The sequence below is a fragment of the Penicillium cinerascens genome, assembly GCF_028974065.1.
Source record: "Penicillium cinerascens strain IBT 15544 chromosome Unknown contig_1_segment0_segment0, whole genome shotgun sequence".
NCBI lineage: Eukaryota > Fungi > Ascomycota > Eurotiomycetes > Eurotiales > Aspergillaceae > Penicillium > Penicillium cinerascens.
In genome coordinates this window covers 2,080,353-2,098,333 of record NW_026695287.1, presented here as the reverse complement: position 1 = coordinate 2,098,333, position 17,981 = coordinate 2,080,353, and the positions used below count along the sequence as shown (strand labels likewise).

Here is a 17,981-nt window from a genome sequence, read left to right as displayed (position 1 = left end):
AACACCTAGTCAAATAAGATAACCGCCTTCCCAATAGCTCCCTTCCCATCAAACACCTTCTGACACGCCTCGCGCACTGCACCGACATCTTTATAATGCGCCTTCGTCCCAACAACAGTCCTCACCTTCCTCTCCTCAACCCACCCGCGCACCAAATCAAGATCCTTCGCATTCGGCTCGAGAAAGACGGAGAAGTAATTAACCTTCCATCGCGAAGCCCTCACAACGCGAATGCGATCCATCACATTCAACGCAAAGCGAAGCGGGAACGGGACAACGGCCTTGTCTGCGGGATCAGGCGATAGACGCATCAAGCTTGAATTCTGGAGCGTGTCTCCAGATGTGAGGATTGAGATAGTCACGATTGTCCCGGTGTCCGGGCGCATGAGAGAGAGGTAGTCCATGGCACTGGCTGTCGTGTCGAAAATGAAGTCGACGGATTTCTCAGGAATGCTGGTTTTCGGGTCTGTTTTTGTGTAGTCGATTACTGCGGTTCTGAGTAAGTGAAGTTGGATTGTGGTAGACAACGGAAAGGGGTGCCTACTCTCGTCTACGACGCCATGTCCGAGGAGTTCGTCGACTTTGGGCACTTTGGCCGTGGAGACAGTTGTGATTACTTTGCCGGCTTTGAAGACGTTTTTTGCGAGTTGGCAGGCGAATAGACCGGTGCCACTTACTATGAGAATGTCAGTATGTTGACTCTGGAATAATCAATGATAAGGACTTGCATCCAGCAGGGACGAAAACCGTCTTCCCTTCAAGGCTCCCTTGATACCGCCGAAGGGATTGCAGTGCTGTCATCGCCGCGAGGGGAATAGACGCTGCTTCTGCCATGGAGAGTCCGGCTGGTTTCGGGGCGACGAAATCTTCCGTAGACTTCGCATACTCGCTCCATGCTCCTTGGTAAACCCATCAGTACCATTACTGTAGATAGGAAAACTGGAGAAAAAGTACCTCTATGGCACTCCGGCAGCCGCGCAAAAACTTCATCGCCGGGCTTGAAGCGAGTTACATCGGAGCCGACTTCCTGAACGACGCCGGCGCAGTCATAGCCGATTTTGTATGGGAAACTGATATCAAGTCAGGAAAAGAGCTGTGTAGGGGATCTGAAAGGTACTAACCTATCTTTCAAGACCAGCTTCGATGCACCAGAGGCTTTCTTGACATCGATTGGATTGATGCTCACTGCATGAGTCTTGATCAAGATGTCTTTGGGGTTGTCGACCGTTGGAACGGGGACTTCGCTCAGCTCGTAATTGTCGGGGGTGGTGTATTTTGGAATATTGATTGAAAGCATTATGCGAACAGTCTAGGGGCTTTAAGAATCAATTCTGCATGGCTGCTCAACTGCTGTCTGCAATGTTATGATTGTATGGGAAGATCGACGTTCGGGGTCCACGGGCTGAAATCCGCCGACGGAAGCGGATGAACTATATCATCGGTCGCCACACCTTAAAGCTTCATCCATGGGTGCCTCGGTACACTTTTTCTATGCACATTGAACATTCTGGGTCATTTTTTCTTAGTATAGTACTGTACAGCAACATTTACAGCTAAGCTATGGCCAGTTTGACGCTGAATATCTTTATGGTACCATTAACTGCAGGCATAATATACAAAGGATTCAGAGTACTGAATATTGACACCACCTATTCCAATCATCTTGACCTCGGGACCCGTCTCAACAACCAGACCGCACCGTTTTCGGTGAGCTAGAAAAGAACATGAAGAGTCGACTCTCCAGTACGGACACCAACCCCGCCAGGGGAAGTGGACCCGGTACCGTGGAAGTGATCCACGCTGCGCTTGACACGCGCCAACCACCGGGCGGAGATGGGGTACAAACAGAACGCATCCAGTTGCAAGTAGTACAGAGAGTGGCAAGGAGCTGTTTCAAGGCTGCGGTAAATGAATGGAGGGTAGGTTGCGGAGAGTCGGTCACGCGCTCTCCTTATACGAGCAAGGATAGCCAAACGGCCGTTGTCGATCGTAGTCTGGGTGTGTCGAAACGCCACCTGGGCACCAATGTGCTACCATGAAACTGCAGATGCAGGCTGCAGACTGCACGCCGGAGAACGAGATGCATGGCCTGACTTCAGATGCATGTGAAACCCCCCTCTTTTACTCCGCTTCCCATGGGACTCTGCTCTCGAATGTAAAGTCAATTTGATTCTGCAATCCCATCACGAGCACCAGAGACACTCAGACACGGAACTGAAACCACTCAGATCAGCAAAAGTGGACAGCAAAGTTCAAGGTTTCTGCCAACAGCACCGGGCGGATTCCTAAGGCTCGGCGCCTGTGGTCTGACGTATTTCCCAACACTTTTTCGCCGAGCTTGTGATCTTCTCTTCTACATTCCCTCAAAGCCTCAGAGAAATACCGTTATCGTCTTGGCCATTCTGCGACCATATAGTATCATCATCTTCGTTGCCCTAGTGGCCCGCCTTACCGAGAATCCCTCCGAAACCCTTCCCGGACACCTATTTCCCTCTTCAGACGCGTCGCACGACCGATTTTTCAGCTTTCAGCTGCGAGACTGTCCTTCCTGACCTTGATCCATTCGTGGAACCCCCCCGAGTGGAAACGCGGGAAACGGCTTGATCTTGTCGTGTCGACGATCGGAGGCTCTAGTTTTCTCCATCGCATCCCGTCCGCCCCGAGCCAACGGTCCTGTCAACCTGAACAACCGGAGACCAACCGCCCGTACACGATGGCGGAACAACCTCGCATCCTGCGGCCACGCCCCAGGCGCCCGTTCGAGATTACCCCTGCCTCTAATGAGTCGTCCGGACCCCCCACGCCCGCCGACGCCTCCAGCGCCGATCTGCTGAGTCCCAACACTCATGAGACCGAATCGACCTCGACCAGCGTCAGTCGCACCGGCTCCATCTTGAACCTGACCTCCTCGACCCTCTACGGAATCTATCAGCCCACCGCGTTCGGTGGCTTCCGCGGTGAAGACAGCCCCTGGGGCACGGAAGTCCACACTCCCGCGGCCGAGCACCCCCCAGAGCCCATGCAGCGCGATGCAGAGAAGTCTGCAACTGAGCCGCGTCGGTATGCCCTCCGACGGACTCGCTCGCGGCTTAGCCATGGGATGTTCCGTGGTGTCATCTTGCCGCAGGCAGTGAGCAGCGCTTTGCTGTTTGGCTTCGGAATTGTTTACGGGGTGATTACTGTCCACCTGCACGACAACCACTGGATTACTCCTGTCAAGCTCGAGAACATCCACTACTACGACTCATGGCAATACTTGGGTTCTTGGGGACTGGCAGGTGTCGCGTTGGGGAATGTTCTTCCCTGGCTGGATAGCTTGCGCGAGAGCGAGGAGGATGATCAGACAAAGGCTGGCAGCGAAGACGAACAGGAGCGTACCCCATCATGGGTGACTGTTGCTCGCAGTATCGGAGCATTTGTCGGAATTGCTTTTGCCATGGTAAGTCAATTCCCTTTGTTGTTGGCACTCTTCGGGGGAAAAAAATTAGCGCAAAAAATACTAACGTCCCAATTTTTTTTTTAACTCAGCGTCGACTCCCCTGGCAATCTACAACCCAAGCTTCATTGACCCTCGCCCTCGCGAACCCCGTCCTCTGGTATCTGATTGATCGCACTTCGACCGGTTTCCTTCTATCCGCAGCTGTTGGCATCACCGGCATGAGCGCGGTCCTCGGGTTCAAGCCCGAAATGATTCCCGCATCTACCGGACCGTCGGTGGGTACCACATTTTTGAATGGAACTGGATGGGAGAATGCGATGGGAGCGGGCATAACACAGGAAAGCATTGCGGTCCGGACCTGGGTCGCTAGTGTCATTTTCTGCGCCTGCGTGTGTTTTGGAAACATCGGCCGCCAGCTCGCCATCGGAGCCGGCGTCAGAAATACCATGAAGCCATAAGCAGGAACGCAGAGATAGTCCAATTTCTCAAATGGACATGATTTGCGGAGCGTGCAGAGATTGCTACGGCTTGCTATGCCGGTAAAAGACTTTAGACAGAGATTTTAATTGCATATATTGTAATAGATCTGGCTTTCGAGCGATGTAATTTACGTACCCCATCAACATCATAGGGAATATAGACGAATGTTTGTAGTGTCAATCATTGCAGTTCCTTCCACAGGACCCGAAGGTCAGGCAGGCACTGCACCCAAGATCGACTCTGTACAGTCAAGCTGTACTCGATCTCCGTTTCTTTATGACGATTTCCGTGGTTCATAGGCACTAAGTCCTCGCAGGAACGCTTTTGAAGAACGTGATTTTTTTGCGTTGTTCATGAAGAGAAAAAAAAAAGAGAGAAAACTCCGCTCGAAAAACAGCTTTTGAAGGTGTGGGCACGTGATTCACTAGCTGATACAGTCACGTGCCCGAAAATCCCGTTAGTGGTGTAAATGACATACGGTAAGGTAACCCCGATTGCGGCAGGGTGAACCCCGCGGCGGGACGAAATATTTCTTTTCTTCACTTCGAGCTGCCCCTCTGTATACGGTTGCTTGGATTCAAGGTGCGTATTGTGTCAATTGAATTTCCATTGGCGTTTTCACCTGCTAATAGCTCACTAGTGTCGACATCATGTCTCAACAGTCTGGTGGGTGTTCTTGGCCTATACCCATTCCCCGGATTACCACGCGGTGGTCGGGGCTTCATTTGTACTTGAACTAATCTTTGTTGGTTTCGTACCAGCTATCATCTCTGTCTATGACAAGACTGGTCTGCTAGACCTGGCCAAGGGCCTTGTCAAGCAGGATGTCCGTCTTCTTGCGTCTGGTGGTACCGCTAAGATGATCCGCGAGGCCGGTTTCCCCGTCGAGTGAGTTTCCTTTTGCATTGAGTGTTTTTGCTTTCTATGCGGAGAAAGTGATATCTAACTAGATATTTTTATGTATCTATCATGGAAACTCATTGCTAATCACTGTCCAACAGGGACGTCTCTGCCATCACCCACGCTCCCGAGATGCTCGGCGGCCGTGTCAAGACCCTCCACCCCGCTGTTCACGGTGGTATCCTTGCCCGCGACATCGAATCCGACGAGAAGGACCTCGCCGAGCAGAACATCACCAAGGTTGACTTCGTCGTCTGCAACCTGTACCCCTTCAAGGAGACCGTCGCCAAGGTCAACGTCACCATCGACGAGGCCGTCGAGGAGATCGATATCGGCGGTGTCACTCTGCTCCGCGCTGCGGCCAAGAACCACAAGCGTGTCACTATTCTATCGGACCCCACCGACTACCCCGAGTTCCTCAAGGAGCTCGAGGCTGGCAACATCAACGAGGCTAGCCGCAAGCAGTATGCCCTGAAGGCCTTCGAGCAGACCGCCGACTACGACTCCGCCATCTCGGGTTTCTTCCGCAAGGAATACGCTGGCAATGGCCTGCAGCAGCTCTCTCTGCGCTACGGCATCAACCCCCACCAGAAGCCCGCTTCCGCTTTCATGCCCCAGGGAAAGCTGCCCTTCAAGGTGCTCAACGGCTCCCCGGGCTACGTCAACCTGCTCGATGCTCTCAACGCTTGGCCTCTGGTCAAGGAGCTTAAGCAGGCCCTCGGCTTCCCCGCCGCCGCCAGCTTCAAGCACGTTTCCCCCGCCGGTGCTGCCATCGGTGTCCCTCTGAACGAGAAGGAGCGCAAGGTGTACATGGTTGACGACATCAAGGGCATTGAGTCCTCCGGCCTGGCTCAGGCCTACGCCCGTGCCCGTGGTGCCGACCGCATGTCCAGCTTCGGTGACATCCTCGCCCTCAGCGACATCGTCGACACCCCTACCGCCAAGATCATCTCTCGCGAGGTGTCCGACGGTGTCATCGCCGCCGGCTACGAGCCCGAGGCTCTGGAGATCTTGTCCAAGAAGAAGGGTGGCAAGTACCTCGTCCTCCAGATGGACGAGGACTACACTCCCGCCCCCGAGGAGACTCGCACCGTGTACGGTGTGCAGCTGACCCAGCACCGCAACGACATCGTCATCTCCCCCAGCAAGACCTTCAACACCATCATCACCCCCAAGGACGCCAAGGCCCTGCCCGAGGCTGCCCTCCGCGACCTGACCGTCGCCACCATCGCCCTGAAGTACACTCAGTCCAACTCGGTCTGCTATGCTCTGAACGGCCAGGTCATCGGTCTCGGTGCCGGCCAGCAGAGCCGTATCCACTGCACCCGTCTGGCCGGTGACAAGGCCGACAACTGGTGGATGCGCTTCCACGACCGCGTCATCAACATCAAGTGGAAGCAGGGCACCAAGCGTGCCGACAAGAGCAACGCCATTGACCTGCTGTGCTCTGGCCAGACCCCACGCAATGAGGCTGAGAACGCCGAGTACGTGCGTGTCTTCGAGGAGGTCCCCGCTCCCTTCACCCAGGAGGAGCGCGATGCTTGGCTGCAGAAGCTGGGCGAGGTCGCCGTGTCGTCCGACGCTTTCGTGAGTCCCCCAATTAGTTTTCCCAAGTTGACTTGTACTGACCCGTGGCCTCTAGTTCCCCTTTATCGATAACGTCTTCCGCGCCGCCCGCTCCGGTGTCAAGTACATTGCCGCCCCCACCGGTAGCCAGAACGACACCCCCGTCTTCGAGACCGCCGAGAAGCTGGGTATCACCTTCGTCCAGCAGGGTGTCCGTCTGTTCCACCACTAGATTTGGCTGGCTGGAAGTGCGTTTTGTGATGTCAGCGATATTTCGGTGCAAAAAGAAATTTCTGGTTATGATGATGATAGCTTCTTTGTTAATGAATTAGAAATTTACATATGTTTCAATCGTTGTTTGGTTGTAGTCGGAGCTTTATCTGTACCCGTCCAGGGGAAGTATACTTGTTCGTGGCTACCCATGACTATGCTTGCCGTTCCAATGCAACCCTAACATACGAATCATTCGTCGTAGAAAGAACCGCGGATGTAACTACAACGTTCTGGGAAAACATTAGAGTTTTGGTAAGCGGTCATGGCTTCTAATCTAACTCTGGTGAGCCCCTTTATAGAAAACACGCCGGCGTCGGAGTTCATTCAATAGAGGCTTCTGCCATCGTGTGACTGAGCAAGCTCCCACCGTTGGAATCCCCGGTGCCCGGAATTTCAATGTCTGGGGGCTCCATACAACTTTGGAATAGGATTCGGTGCCTTGGCCCCGATCTGAACACCGTCAGATGCCGAGGTCGCGACCTTGTCGGGGGTTCGGGTCTGCGCAGCTGATCAGCAGTGGTTCGTCCTTCGGGCTATGACACATTAGAAGGTTAATTTGTCCATTCATGCCTAGTTATTTACCGAGGGCCAGGGGAGTCCGTGACTGCTCCCCGTGGAAAATGATATGGTTCTCGGCGCTGGAGAGTTATAGTCACAACTCGTTCGTTACAACTCCCATAGAATGGGAAGTGAAACCGAGTTTAACTTGTTCGTCCAGATTTAGTCAATGCTAAATACTTAGAGGGATTTAATCTGAGAATAACACTCCAGGCGAGTTCATGCGGGAGAACAAAGAATGTCGGCGGCTTTGTGCCTGGAAAGGGTGGAAGGGGAAAGAGGAAGCATGTTCACACACCACCCTATTGCACCGATAAATGAAATAACCTCAGAAGTCCTTGAGATCCTTGATATACTTAGCGCATTGACTTTAGCGCATTGAATTTAGCGCAACAACGGGGCCACATTCCGGCGAGGATCAGTAAGAATCGAATCGGAATGTATACCTGCCACCCTTCAGGGACCCCAGCCGTGTCCGGTATGCTTCCTAGTTGTTGTCTGTCCTCTTTTACCTTATATAGTACTCATTCATGTGCCCTACCACATGTGTGTGTCTAATCTAATACTTTAATCATTGTGACATTGCGGCGCATAAAGAGCACGTCGGGTCACCACAGCACGGGAGTAAGGAATTCCCTCTTCATCATGAATTCAGTTACCAGGCTACTCCCATTCCTGGGATTATTGTGCCCTTCTGTTGTCAATGCTATCCGTCTCTGCCCTATTCTGGGCCCGAGCTGGCCTGCTCCAACTGGTATCTCCATGGACCCCGTGGTCAGTGAGGCTCTTCACGATGTCACCGCGACAATCCAGCAAGCAATCAATGCTGGGAACTTCTCATCAGACTCAATTGCTCTGCAAATCTTCGATGCAAATGACCCTGGTGCGCTGCTCAGCGCGTCCTATACTGCCGCCGAGATCGACACCACTCTCGGCGTGAGCGAGGTCGATGAGAACACTGTATTCCGCATTGGCAGCACATCCAAGCTCTTCACCATGATCATGCTCCTGATCGAAAAAGGTTTCCATCCCCTACAGGATCCAATTGCAGAGTACATTCCTGAGTTGCGCCAGGCTGTCACTGAGCTCGTTCGGAATTCCACACAATGGGATGACGGGATTGACTTTGTCAAGTGGGATGAAGTGACCGTTGGAGAACTGGCTACTCATTTGGCTGGAATTGGAAGAGACTGTAAGTGGTTCTGCTTTGGCCCTTGCTCGGGTTCCCTTGCGACCCTAACTGACGAAATCCCTAGATGGCGTCCTGGACCTTACCGAGCAGGCTTCGATGGTTGAGGCACTAGGGTTTCCTCCTCTGCCAAAGCCTCAAATTCCTGTTTGTGGAAGGCCAAACCCCTGTAATAGGGAGCGTAAGTCCCAGTGATCCCTATCTGCTGATTGCTTGTTGACAGCATGCTCTATACAGAATTCTTCAACGGAATGGTCCATAAACATCCTATTGTCCCTACATCGTCAACGCCGATCTATTCCAATGCTGCTTTCCAAATCCTCGGATATCTTTTGGAAGAGATAACTGGCGATAATGTCGAAAAGATTCTTTCAAATGATCTTGTAATGCCACTGAATCTCAGCCGAACGTTCTATAACACGCCTAACAGCTCGCTCGGTGTCATTCCTAATACAGGAGGCCTGGAATTCTGGAACTTTGCAATGGGCGATGAGATACCGTAAGTATATTCAGTCCTCCATCGGTGTCAGGCACAAAACTCACACATTTTCTAGTGCCGGCGGAATATACTCCTCCGCAAAGGATATGGCCACCTTCGGGCGCGCCATTCTCAGCAGCACTCTTCTTCCTCCGGACCTCACCAGACGCTGGATGAAACCTGCCTCCCACACGTCATCCTTGGACTACTCTGTCGGGGCACCTTGGGAAATCCTGTCATTCGGCAACGAGCGCCCTATAGACCTGTACACCAAATCTGGAGACATCGGCGTATACTCATCCGTACTCGCCCTGTCTCCAGACCACGGCGTGGGCTTCACAATTCTCGGCGCCGGTGCCAACTCCCACGAATCACTCGCACTCGCCTCAGACCTGGTTTCAGCAATCCTGATCCCTGCCCTTGAACAAAGTGCCAAAAACCAAGCACACCAGCGTTTCGCCGGAACCTACACTTTGGCCAATACCAACTCCTCAATCACCCTTACCACCGACGATGGACCAGGACTACTCGTCACAAACTGGATCAACAACTCCTTCAGCATGCTCACTGCCTTCATGGCCCTGAACGGCATTCACGACCCCTCGCAGCTCAGCATCCGCCTCTACCCAACCGGCCTCGAGAGCCCGGGCAAGATCTCCTTCCGCGCGGTAACACCACCACCCCTGCCACCCGGAATCGGCCCCTTTACTTCATCATGCATTACCTGGGTGACCCTCGACTCGCACGTGTATGGAAATGTGGGAATTGACGAGTTTGAGTTTAACGTGGATGAAAGCGGGAATGCAGTGAGCGTGTCTCCCAGGGCCCTGCGCACGACGCTGAAAAAGACCTAGGAAGGGTCGTGGATTAGTACAAGGTGCATTCCGCTCCTTTTAATGAATGACATGAGCTTAATCCCTTCTATTCTTCTGCCCCTCACGTAACCCTTGATTGTGTTGTGCCTTGGACCCTTTGTTGGCCCTAGATTGCTAGTGCCTTGATTTGAGGCGGAACATGCAATTGTGCACCAGAGTCAAAAGAACTTCTTTCCCCCTACGATCAAATTAGAATTCGGAAATATTATACGACTCCATGCTGCTAAGACGGCAACTATAGAAGGCGAGCTTCCTGTAAGCGAGATAGGCGAGAAGAGCGATGCACCCAAACCAAGGCGTATCTACCCCCTTCAATAGGGTCTGACCGTCCTTTATCCCCGGATGACGAAAGATAAAAGGTTGCAAAGCTTGGTCTAGAAGGATCATCAATCAATCGGTCCGATATTTGCGTTGCTGCCATGAGATTGCCAGCAAGTCACACTAAGAAATAGTCCAATTGTTGACGGCCGCGTTCAGGCCGAAGATCGAGAAGACGCGATGCTTGAAAATTTCATAAATATATATCGGGTCGCATGATCGAGGATATTCAAGTAGCACCGGCATCCCGTCTCACTATCTGCACTACACCAAATATTGCAGCACAATGCTGAGCATTGCACCATGAGCGGAGATTGAGAATCAACACCGACTAAGACAAACTGACGAGCCTCCAAATGGAGGACTCGCCGCATCACTACAAGTCCTCGGAGGCTGCTTAATTTACTCCAACTCCTGATATGTCATTATCTATTCAAATGGTGAACCTAATTAACAGAGCAGAGGGATCGCTAACCCACTCGAGCGTTCCAACCATTTTATGAAGATTCGCTCTTGCAAATCCGCAATTGGTCCAGCATATCGTGATCGGCGTCCTCCAGGTGGGAGCCCAAGTGCGAGACTCGGCCAAGAGGAAGTTAGGGCTTATCAGGAAAGACCGTCTTTCGAAAGCACCAACATTTTGAAGACACGCCCTTTTGGTAGCATTTGCATTGAGACTCTCGAAATATAAATTAGATCCGGCCTTTAGGATAAACGACGTGGATTATTTTTGCATAACATAATTGTAGTTTGAACGTCTGAATAGTGTTAGCATCACACGAGGACCATCGCCTCAGTCTCGATTGCTCGAGGTGACCACCACACAGGCACAACACCAATGCACAACGATGCACAGCAGGGCAGGCTCTAGTCCGATGACTCCCGACGCTCGCAAAGCAGGGAACACCGCATGACATGCCCCACCGAGTAATGTTATGCTCATGGCTCATCAAGCCCATGCAGCCCCGGAATGCACAGGCAGGAAAATGAAAATGCACATCCACATCCACATCCACACGTGGAATCGTAGATCAGAGATTTCCAGGCATAAAGTTGTGCATGGGCGGGTGACCCACGATCCCTTCGGTGCACGGAACCGGCGTCGGAGGTTTCAGATGCCGATCGACGATCGCCGAGGCTCCGGGTGGATTTTTCGTTGACTCACCATCGCCCGATGTTGTCCGTCCGGTCCTCGGATGAAATCGATGGATATCTCGGGACTTTTGAAACCAGGTGACCGTGCATGAGCTTATTCAATGAAGATGGACGTCACCTGGAGGCAGGGTCTTCCGCTTAGCTAACGGTCGACACCTGAGGGTGTAAGGCATGATTACTGTTTCTCCCATCTGCGCACCAAGCTAGGGCCGGGGTGATGTATTTGAAATCAGAATCAGTCATCTTAGACCTCTAACGTGAATGCCATCGTCATTTGTAAAAACAATGAACTAGACCGCATATCGCGATCATCTAGCTGGGCGGTGGTTGATGTCATCGAGTAGTTGGAGTGGATCGGGCTCGGAGGGCGCACACCAAAGGCCGAGCGCGTCTCTGGGTGCACCCCGTGAATGGCCCGTGTTGCCCGACTTACCATGGAGAAGAGTTGAGTTGGGCGTTTGATACGAGCAATTGCTAACTCCAGCTTCTGAGGTCATTCCGAGAGCTATCCCCGGGCGAGGCTGAATCTGGGCCTGTCGATGAGGCGGCGACCGATCTGGATGAAATGATGCAGAGATGTGTTTGTTTTAATCTGCAGTGCAGGGATAGGCCCATTTTCGGCCGGGACACCAAGATACTCGAAAAGGATAGTCGCATCTCGGTGATCCCCGTAGGGCTGCCGAGTCAACTTTGGCTCCGGTGGGGAAGCCAAGTTGACGTTGGGCTGCAAATGGAATACGCTGCGAGACAAACTCCACCGCGAACCACCTGCGCTCTACATTGGGACTAGGGAACACCGAGGCTCCCAAGAATTGCCATTCTGGGCATGCCATTCGACATTCTTGCTGCCTTCACGAGGCTTTGAAAACACGAGCTAACATTCCACAGCGAGAGAGGCGCAGCCCTCGAGAAATGGCGGTGCTGAATCCACCCTCGTTTCAGCGAGCTGTAAGGCGCGCCAAGGGGGGTGTACGTGTCTCGAGAAATTGCGCTGCCTTTGCCTAATGTCGACCTGTGCGCAGAACGTGCAGGGGATTATGCGCCCGCGACTCTGGGGAATGCAGGCCAAGCCCCAACCCTATTAGGCAGAGTGATAACCTTGGATAACATTGCAGCCTCACCGTACTACAGAATTACTCCGTATGGAATGAAGGGTCCGAGAGCCTCTCCAGGATCAGGACATTAACATTGTCATCAGGACCCGATGGTATGGTAATACCATCACGAACGACTTCCCAAGGTCTACGGTGATTGGAAATCCTCATTTAAGAAAGCTGTGCGGATGGCGGAGGAAACCTTAAGAGGTGATGGGAAGTGGTTGGACCTTGGAAAGCTGAGGAAGGTTGAGTAATCGGATGGAAAACTTTAGTCCTCGATCGTAAAGAGAAGCCGTTGCGTGCGGACGAATTGGTCATCTGGGTGGGTCCGGCCTTTTTGGGGTTCAAACAGCGAAAAACGGAATCAACGGAGTTAAAGTGACTCACGGTGACAAGGGTTCATCGGCCTCAGGAGTTAGGATTTAATTGGATTTCCAAAGCAGGGATTCTAATAATGATACTTGATAGGTAATATCAATATCAGTGAGTGTCTACAGTCGTCATAGCTACCTACGATACGAGCGAGATAGCGGTGTGCGGCGCAAGGCATCCCCGGCTGTACGGTGAGCGTCCGTAAGGGGGAAAAAAAGGGGAAAAAGGAAAAAAAAAAAGAATTATTCAGCGGATAGTCGGGCTCGGTCGATCCACATAGAAAATCGGGTGGGGATCTTCGCGCTCCGATCGGGTTCCGGACTTTAGACGGATACGGAATGAAAAAAATATAAGCCAGAATCATATTTTATAATCCGCTGCGTCCCCCCGTGTTACCTTTCTGATCACTAGCACAACTGCAAGTATTATATCCATCACACTGCTACGAACCTTGAGCCTTCCAACTCGCCTGGTTTCTACCTGAGGACCTTCTGCAAACACTAAACAACCTTTGGGTACACCGCCTCGCCATAGCCGCCCGTGACTGGATGATCACAGTATTGAGTCACCACCTTGGCAGAACGAGTCATCCCCCTCTGAGCTCATAAACACATCAAACGCCATGGATTCTCCAATTCCCTCCACACTTCCTGAAGATTCCTCCTTCGCTTCCGCCGCCAGCCCCTACTTCGACTCGCTCTTCCGGAGGCGTCAACAGAAGAAGATGAGCATCACTCAAACCTACTACCTCGCTCACACCGCCCGCAAGAAGCTCACTCGTGAGGCTTCGCGGGCGGATCACGATCTTCGCCTGCTCGTCGGCCACGCCAACCTCCTTGATTCTCTCATGGTCGACCTCGCCGATGCCGAGCGCGAGCAAGAACATTGGTTCAACCAGACCGTCCGGGGTGCCTCCAAGGCCTCCTCCCATGAAGAGCCCCGACACATCCAATGGGCCGCTACCTCGACCGTGGTCGAGGTGCCCGAGGAGGACTCGGATCGCGAGGACTCATCCGACCTGGACTCCGACCTCAGTGACAGCGACGAGGAAGACGATTCCGACTTTGACGATTCCGACTTTGTCATTAATACTCCCGTTCGCCGCCGGGCACCATCGCCCGTGGCACCCGCGCCGGAGCCCCTCCTGGAGGAGGAGGAGGAGGATGACACCGACTCTGATTTCGAATATGACGACGCCGAGGATCTGGAGGAGCTGGGCTTGACTCGCTCCCCGTCCCGGCAGTCACCACCCGAGCTGCTCGCCGATTTGGACGACAGCTCCGAGGACGAGGCCACGCCTCCCTCCCCGCCTCAACCCACTCTTGAGACATTCAACGAGAAAGAGGCTTCCGCAACCACCATCCCCTTGGCGTCCCAGCCCAATCTGTTCGAGTCAGAGTTCTATGTTACACAAGAGAGCACGCTCATCGAGGCATATTAATCCCGACTGCCTTCGATCCACCCTTCTGCATTCTCTCTTGTATACCACGAAATGTTCTTGACTCTTATGATACCCTGACGCTTGACGAACGATGATTGGAGCGACGCATAGCCTCTTCTCTTTCTACTTTCTGTTTTTCTTCTTAATACCAGGCGTTACGCGATACGATCGCACCTGATGGCACTTTATACACCACTTTGTTTTGCATCTCATCTCATGATCTATCCGGGTAGCGCTCCCCCTCCCAGGTGGACGGGTTGAGACTACCAAAAGGCGGGGAAAATTGGAAATCCGACCGGGAAATGTATATAGAAATACAACAAATTACAAACCAAAAACAGTTCAAAATTCCCAAATCCATGCCTGTCTTTCCCTGTACAGCTTCCAGCAGCACCGTAGGCCCCAGTGTACGGAGTAGCTATGCACTCCACCTTCCGATTGAACACTCACTGCCAACCACGCACCTCCAACGGTGCATGTGACACGTCGATCGGGGCTGCAGGAGAGCGTACTGGCAGCGTAGTTGGGCGCTGATGCTCACCGCTGGTGGATAGATCCACGCCATAGCGGGTGATAGTCTCCGATCGTCGCGGCTAGGTCGGCATAGCGGGCTCCGCTTCGGGTGACTAGTGCCGTGAAGGGTTTGCTTGGTGGGGAATGGGCACGGGATGTGATCAGTATCAGGGAGAGGGGAAGCTTCAATAATTGAGTCTGGGCATATCAATAGGTCCCCTGCGTAACCACTCCGTTGACTGCCTAGCAATGGACTATAACTAGGTAGTAACTAAGGTACTTGGCAAGGAGATTGCGTTACCAGGGAAAACCCGGGATCTGCAAACCTAGTTTTTGGTTATCTGTTGCGCCATCGATAGTCAGGTATCCAGCTGACCCTCCTTGAAGCTTTCGAGACGTTCCGGGTTATTCTCTACCTAGGTAGCTACAGTTCATGGATTATGGATTATGGGGTATGGATCGTATTTCCTGAAAGGGCTGTTTGGCCCATGGCGATCGTCCGAGTTAAGGCGTGCAGATAGGAGGCATACGAGGGGTGAGGTAAACTACGCTCGACACCCGAGAGTTTCTGGAACATTTCATGTAAACCTTGGAATTTTCTTTCGTATCTCCAGCCTCGTGTCAAAAACTATACTCAAAATGCCTAAACTTGACATGGAAAACAAACATCAACACCTTTAAACATGCTATCGATAAGATTTCACCGCCTGCTCTTTCTGGGCGCAACCCCTCGCTGCAAGCGTCAAATCCGCCTTCCGCACGGGTGGTGGCTCACTCTTCAACAACCGAGAGCCGCACGCCCAAACTATGAGCTTTCATGGAACCAGCAGCTTGACCTTGGCTAAGATGCGTGTCTGAGCAAATCACTCTCGTTGCGTGCCATTTGGCGGAAGCATTGGCACCGTGCCCGACTCTTGTTCATCAAGCGCGATCAACTTAGTTATACGAGAAACACCAGTCCCAGCTCGGAGGGACACTACCCCGCGCATCACACGACACCTTTCCAGCGACACCTATCCCATCAATCTGCGAGAAACACGCCGCTTTGGCTGGTTCTGATCTAGCCGATCGTGACCTCTCCCACTGCACAACCATGTCAGCCCCGCCTTCGCCAAAGCCTTCGTTCGAGTCCGAGGAGCGCCCGGAATCCAGCCAGAGCATTTCACAGACTGCAGAGACCAACCACAAGCGCAACATCTCTTTTGAGGACAAAACGAGGAGCTACAGCCCCCGACGGAGATCTATTCAGTTCCAAGTGGCCGCTGCAGAGTCGCAGCTGCCTAGCCGGCCGCTGGAAAAACGGGTTTCCTACGGAGATACATCTCCCAAGGAGTTGGAGGCGGAAAGAGACCAGAGGTCTGCCCAGGCGGGTCGAGGTCCCTCCCCACCGCCGCCAAAGTGCGTTTTCCTCTAGAGATCCAAGATAGATTGAGTATGCTAATTGGTACCAGGACATATGAGCGGGGCGTCTCATTCAACACCTTTGACAACCGAGATGCTCCAGACTTTTCCTTGACGCTCAACTACAAGCATAAAGGGTATCAGAGCACCCGCCGAAGTCGGTCTTTTCTGGTGGGCACGGACCAGAATGATTACTCCGAATTCGCACTCGAGTGGCTGCTGGATGAGCTTGTTGATGACGGCGATGAGATAGTTTGTCTTCGTGCGGTAGAGAAAGACTCGCGTATGGCCAGTGACGCGGGGATTGAGGAGGGCAAATATCGACAAGAGGCGAAGAGACTGTTTGACCAGGTGATTCAGAAGAATAGCCAAGACGAGAAGGCTATCAGCCTGGTCCTGGAACTGGCAGTCGGGAAAGTGGAGAACATCATCCAGCGAATGGTAAGTTCAGGAGCACTATCCCATATTCGATCATCTATCTGACACGATTTAGATCCGTATATACGAGCCTGCCATGCTCGTGGTCGGTACCCGCGGCCGCAACCTAAAGGGTGTTCACAGTCTCTTGCCAGGCTCCGTTTCCAAATACTGTCTGCAGCAATCACCCATTCCGGTCATCGTGGTTCGGCCATCGCCCAAGCGCGAGAAGAAGAAAAAGAAGCGACGTGCAGATCCAACCCGCAAAAGCTACAACCAGATCCTCAATCTGAGCGAGCAGCGTGGCAGTCGCATTTTCGACGCTAGTTCCAGCACAGAGGATGGAGTTTCTAAACTCCCCGACGAAGAGGCCGCTGTTGCTGAAGCGCTAGGTCTTCCAGCCTCTTACTCTCGTGCCAACTCGCGCAGCTCTCTTTCTGTTTCAGACCGCAGCAGCCTCAGCCATGACGACTCGGACTCTTCTTCTCCGGTTCCGCACTCGCTCGACGCAGTGGTAATGAAAAGCCCCCTCCTCGGCAGTCCCGCCAGTTCGGAGGAAAGCGTGCCTCTCATTGAAAATACAGAGACACCAGAAAGACCACTCACACCTGCAGCTCTTGACGAGCCAAGTGAAGACTCATCCGACGATACCGAGTCAACCTCACCAGATCCAGCTAATCCCGTCTCGATCCCCACGATCGAAGTCTCGAACGACCACGACGAGAAAGCCGAGGCAGAGGACAAGTGAACACAACCAGTCATTTCACCCGAGCAATTGCATTTGTACATCGCCAGGGCATCTTACCTCTGGCCCATATACCCCATCAGCGCGCAAAATACCCCTGCACGTCCGTCTATCCTTTGACGCTTGTCACCCTGTTTCTGTCTACACATAGAGTGTGAGGACGTATGAAATTGATGCCGAAATGCCTTCGTTTGCATCCAAATTCATCTCGGCCTAGTCGAGCGTCTATAGCCTAGAAATTAATTTTTATCTCTCAGTATCATTGTGTCCTGATGTTCCCATCCTTTAGTGTGTACTGTAAGGTAGATGCAAAGACCGTCTGGCACTACAATACGTAACACTTTACAAGGCAGCAACAAGCACAGAGCAAGCCGTCAACCTATATTCTACTCGGAGAGACTTAAGAAGCATCCATCATATTCCCATTTAGACCTCGGGTATCAACGACAGGACCAGAACAGAAAACCCAACCCCAGCAACTGCGTTTATTCCTCTCCTATATCCTAATACAAAGCCACGCGCAAACACTAGGAATGCTACCAGTCGCACCAGCAAAGAATCCCTAGGCTCGTAGCAAAAATCCTACGCAACGCGTCTCCACTCTCACACCCCACCTGGGCAGAGAGGCACGACAGGTAATGGAAGAATAAAAAAAGATGTGAAGATTGTACACTATGAATCGTCGGGGAAAAAAGACGAGAGGATAGAAAAAGGCCCCGCGGCGAAAACCCGACCAGTCGGTAGATGCAAGGAAGGGGATTAAA

At 52.5% G+C, this 17,981-nt stretch overlaps 6 protein-coding genes across 6 annotated transcripts; 5 read left to right on the top strand and 1 right to left on the bottom strand.

Annotated features, from left to right (window-relative positions):
* Positions 1 to 5: 5 nt before the first annotated feature.
* N7498_002333 (NADP-dependent oxidoreductase) lies at positions 6 to 1,297 on the bottom strand (the record flags this gene model as incomplete). Its single annotated transcript, XM_058449395.1, has 5 exons — positions 6 to 487; positions 545 to 676; positions 729 to 899; positions 955 to 1,070; positions 1,122 to 1,297. The coding sequence occupies 5 exons, from the start codon at positions 1,295 to 1,297 to the stop codon at positions 6 to 8; spliced, it is 1,077 nt and encodes a 358-aa protein (XP_058311739.1).
* A 1,416-nt stretch (positions 1,298 to 2,713) lies between these two features.
* On the top strand, positions 2,714 to 3,897 carry N7498_002332 (INSIG family protein; the record flags this gene model as incomplete). The annotated part of the gene is made up of 2 exons (XM_058449394.1): positions 2,714 to 3,439; positions 3,529 to 3,897. 2 exons carry the CDS (start codon positions 2,714 to 2,716, stop codon positions 3,895 to 3,897), a joined length of 1,095 nt encoding a protein of 364 aa, XP_058311738.1.
* A 672-nt stretch (positions 3,898 to 4,569) lies between these two features.
* Positions 4,570 to 6,617, top strand: N7498_002331 (phosphoribosylaminoimidazolecarboxamide formyltransferase/IMP cyclohydrolase; the record flags this gene model as incomplete). Its single annotated transcript, XM_058449393.1, has 4 exons — positions 4,570 to 4,585; positions 4,681 to 4,807; positions 4,921 to 6,406; positions 6,462 to 6,617. The coding sequence occupies 4 exons, from the start codon at positions 4,570 to 4,572 to the stop codon at positions 6,615 to 6,617; spliced, it is 1,785 nt and encodes a 594-aa protein (XP_058311737.1).
* Positions 6,618 to 7,861: 1,244 nt separating this feature from the next.
* On the top strand, positions 7,862 to 9,737 carry N7498_002330 (serine hydrolase domain-containing protein; the record flags this gene model as incomplete). Its single annotated transcript, XM_058449392.1, has 4 exons — positions 7,862 to 8,408; positions 8,473 to 8,586; positions 8,643 to 8,904; positions 8,960 to 9,737. The coding sequence occupies 4 exons, from the start codon at positions 7,862 to 7,864 to the stop codon at positions 9,735 to 9,737; spliced, it is 1,701 nt and encodes a 566-aa protein (XP_058311736.1).
* Positions 9,738 to 13,322: 3,585 nt separating this feature from the next.
* N7498_002329 (uncharacterized protein) lies at positions 13,323 to 14,141 on the top strand (the record flags this gene model as incomplete). The annotated part of the gene is made up of 1 exon (XM_058449391.1): positions 13,323 to 14,141. One exon carries the CDS (start codon positions 13,323 to 13,325, stop codon positions 14,139 to 14,141), a length of 819 nt encoding a protein of 272 aa, XP_058311735.1.
* Positions 14,142 to 15,747: 1,606 nt separating this feature from the next.
* N7498_002328 (universal stress protein) lies at positions 15,748 to 17,220 on the top strand (the record flags this gene model as incomplete). Its single annotated transcript, XM_058449390.1, has 3 exons — positions 15,748 to 16,052; positions 16,106 to 16,496; positions 16,549 to 17,220. The coding sequence occupies 3 exons, from the start codon at positions 15,748 to 15,750 to the stop codon at positions 17,218 to 17,220; spliced, it is 1,368 nt and encodes a 455-aa protein (XP_058311734.1).
* Between the last annotated feature and the right edge of the window lie 761 nt (positions 17,221 to 17,981).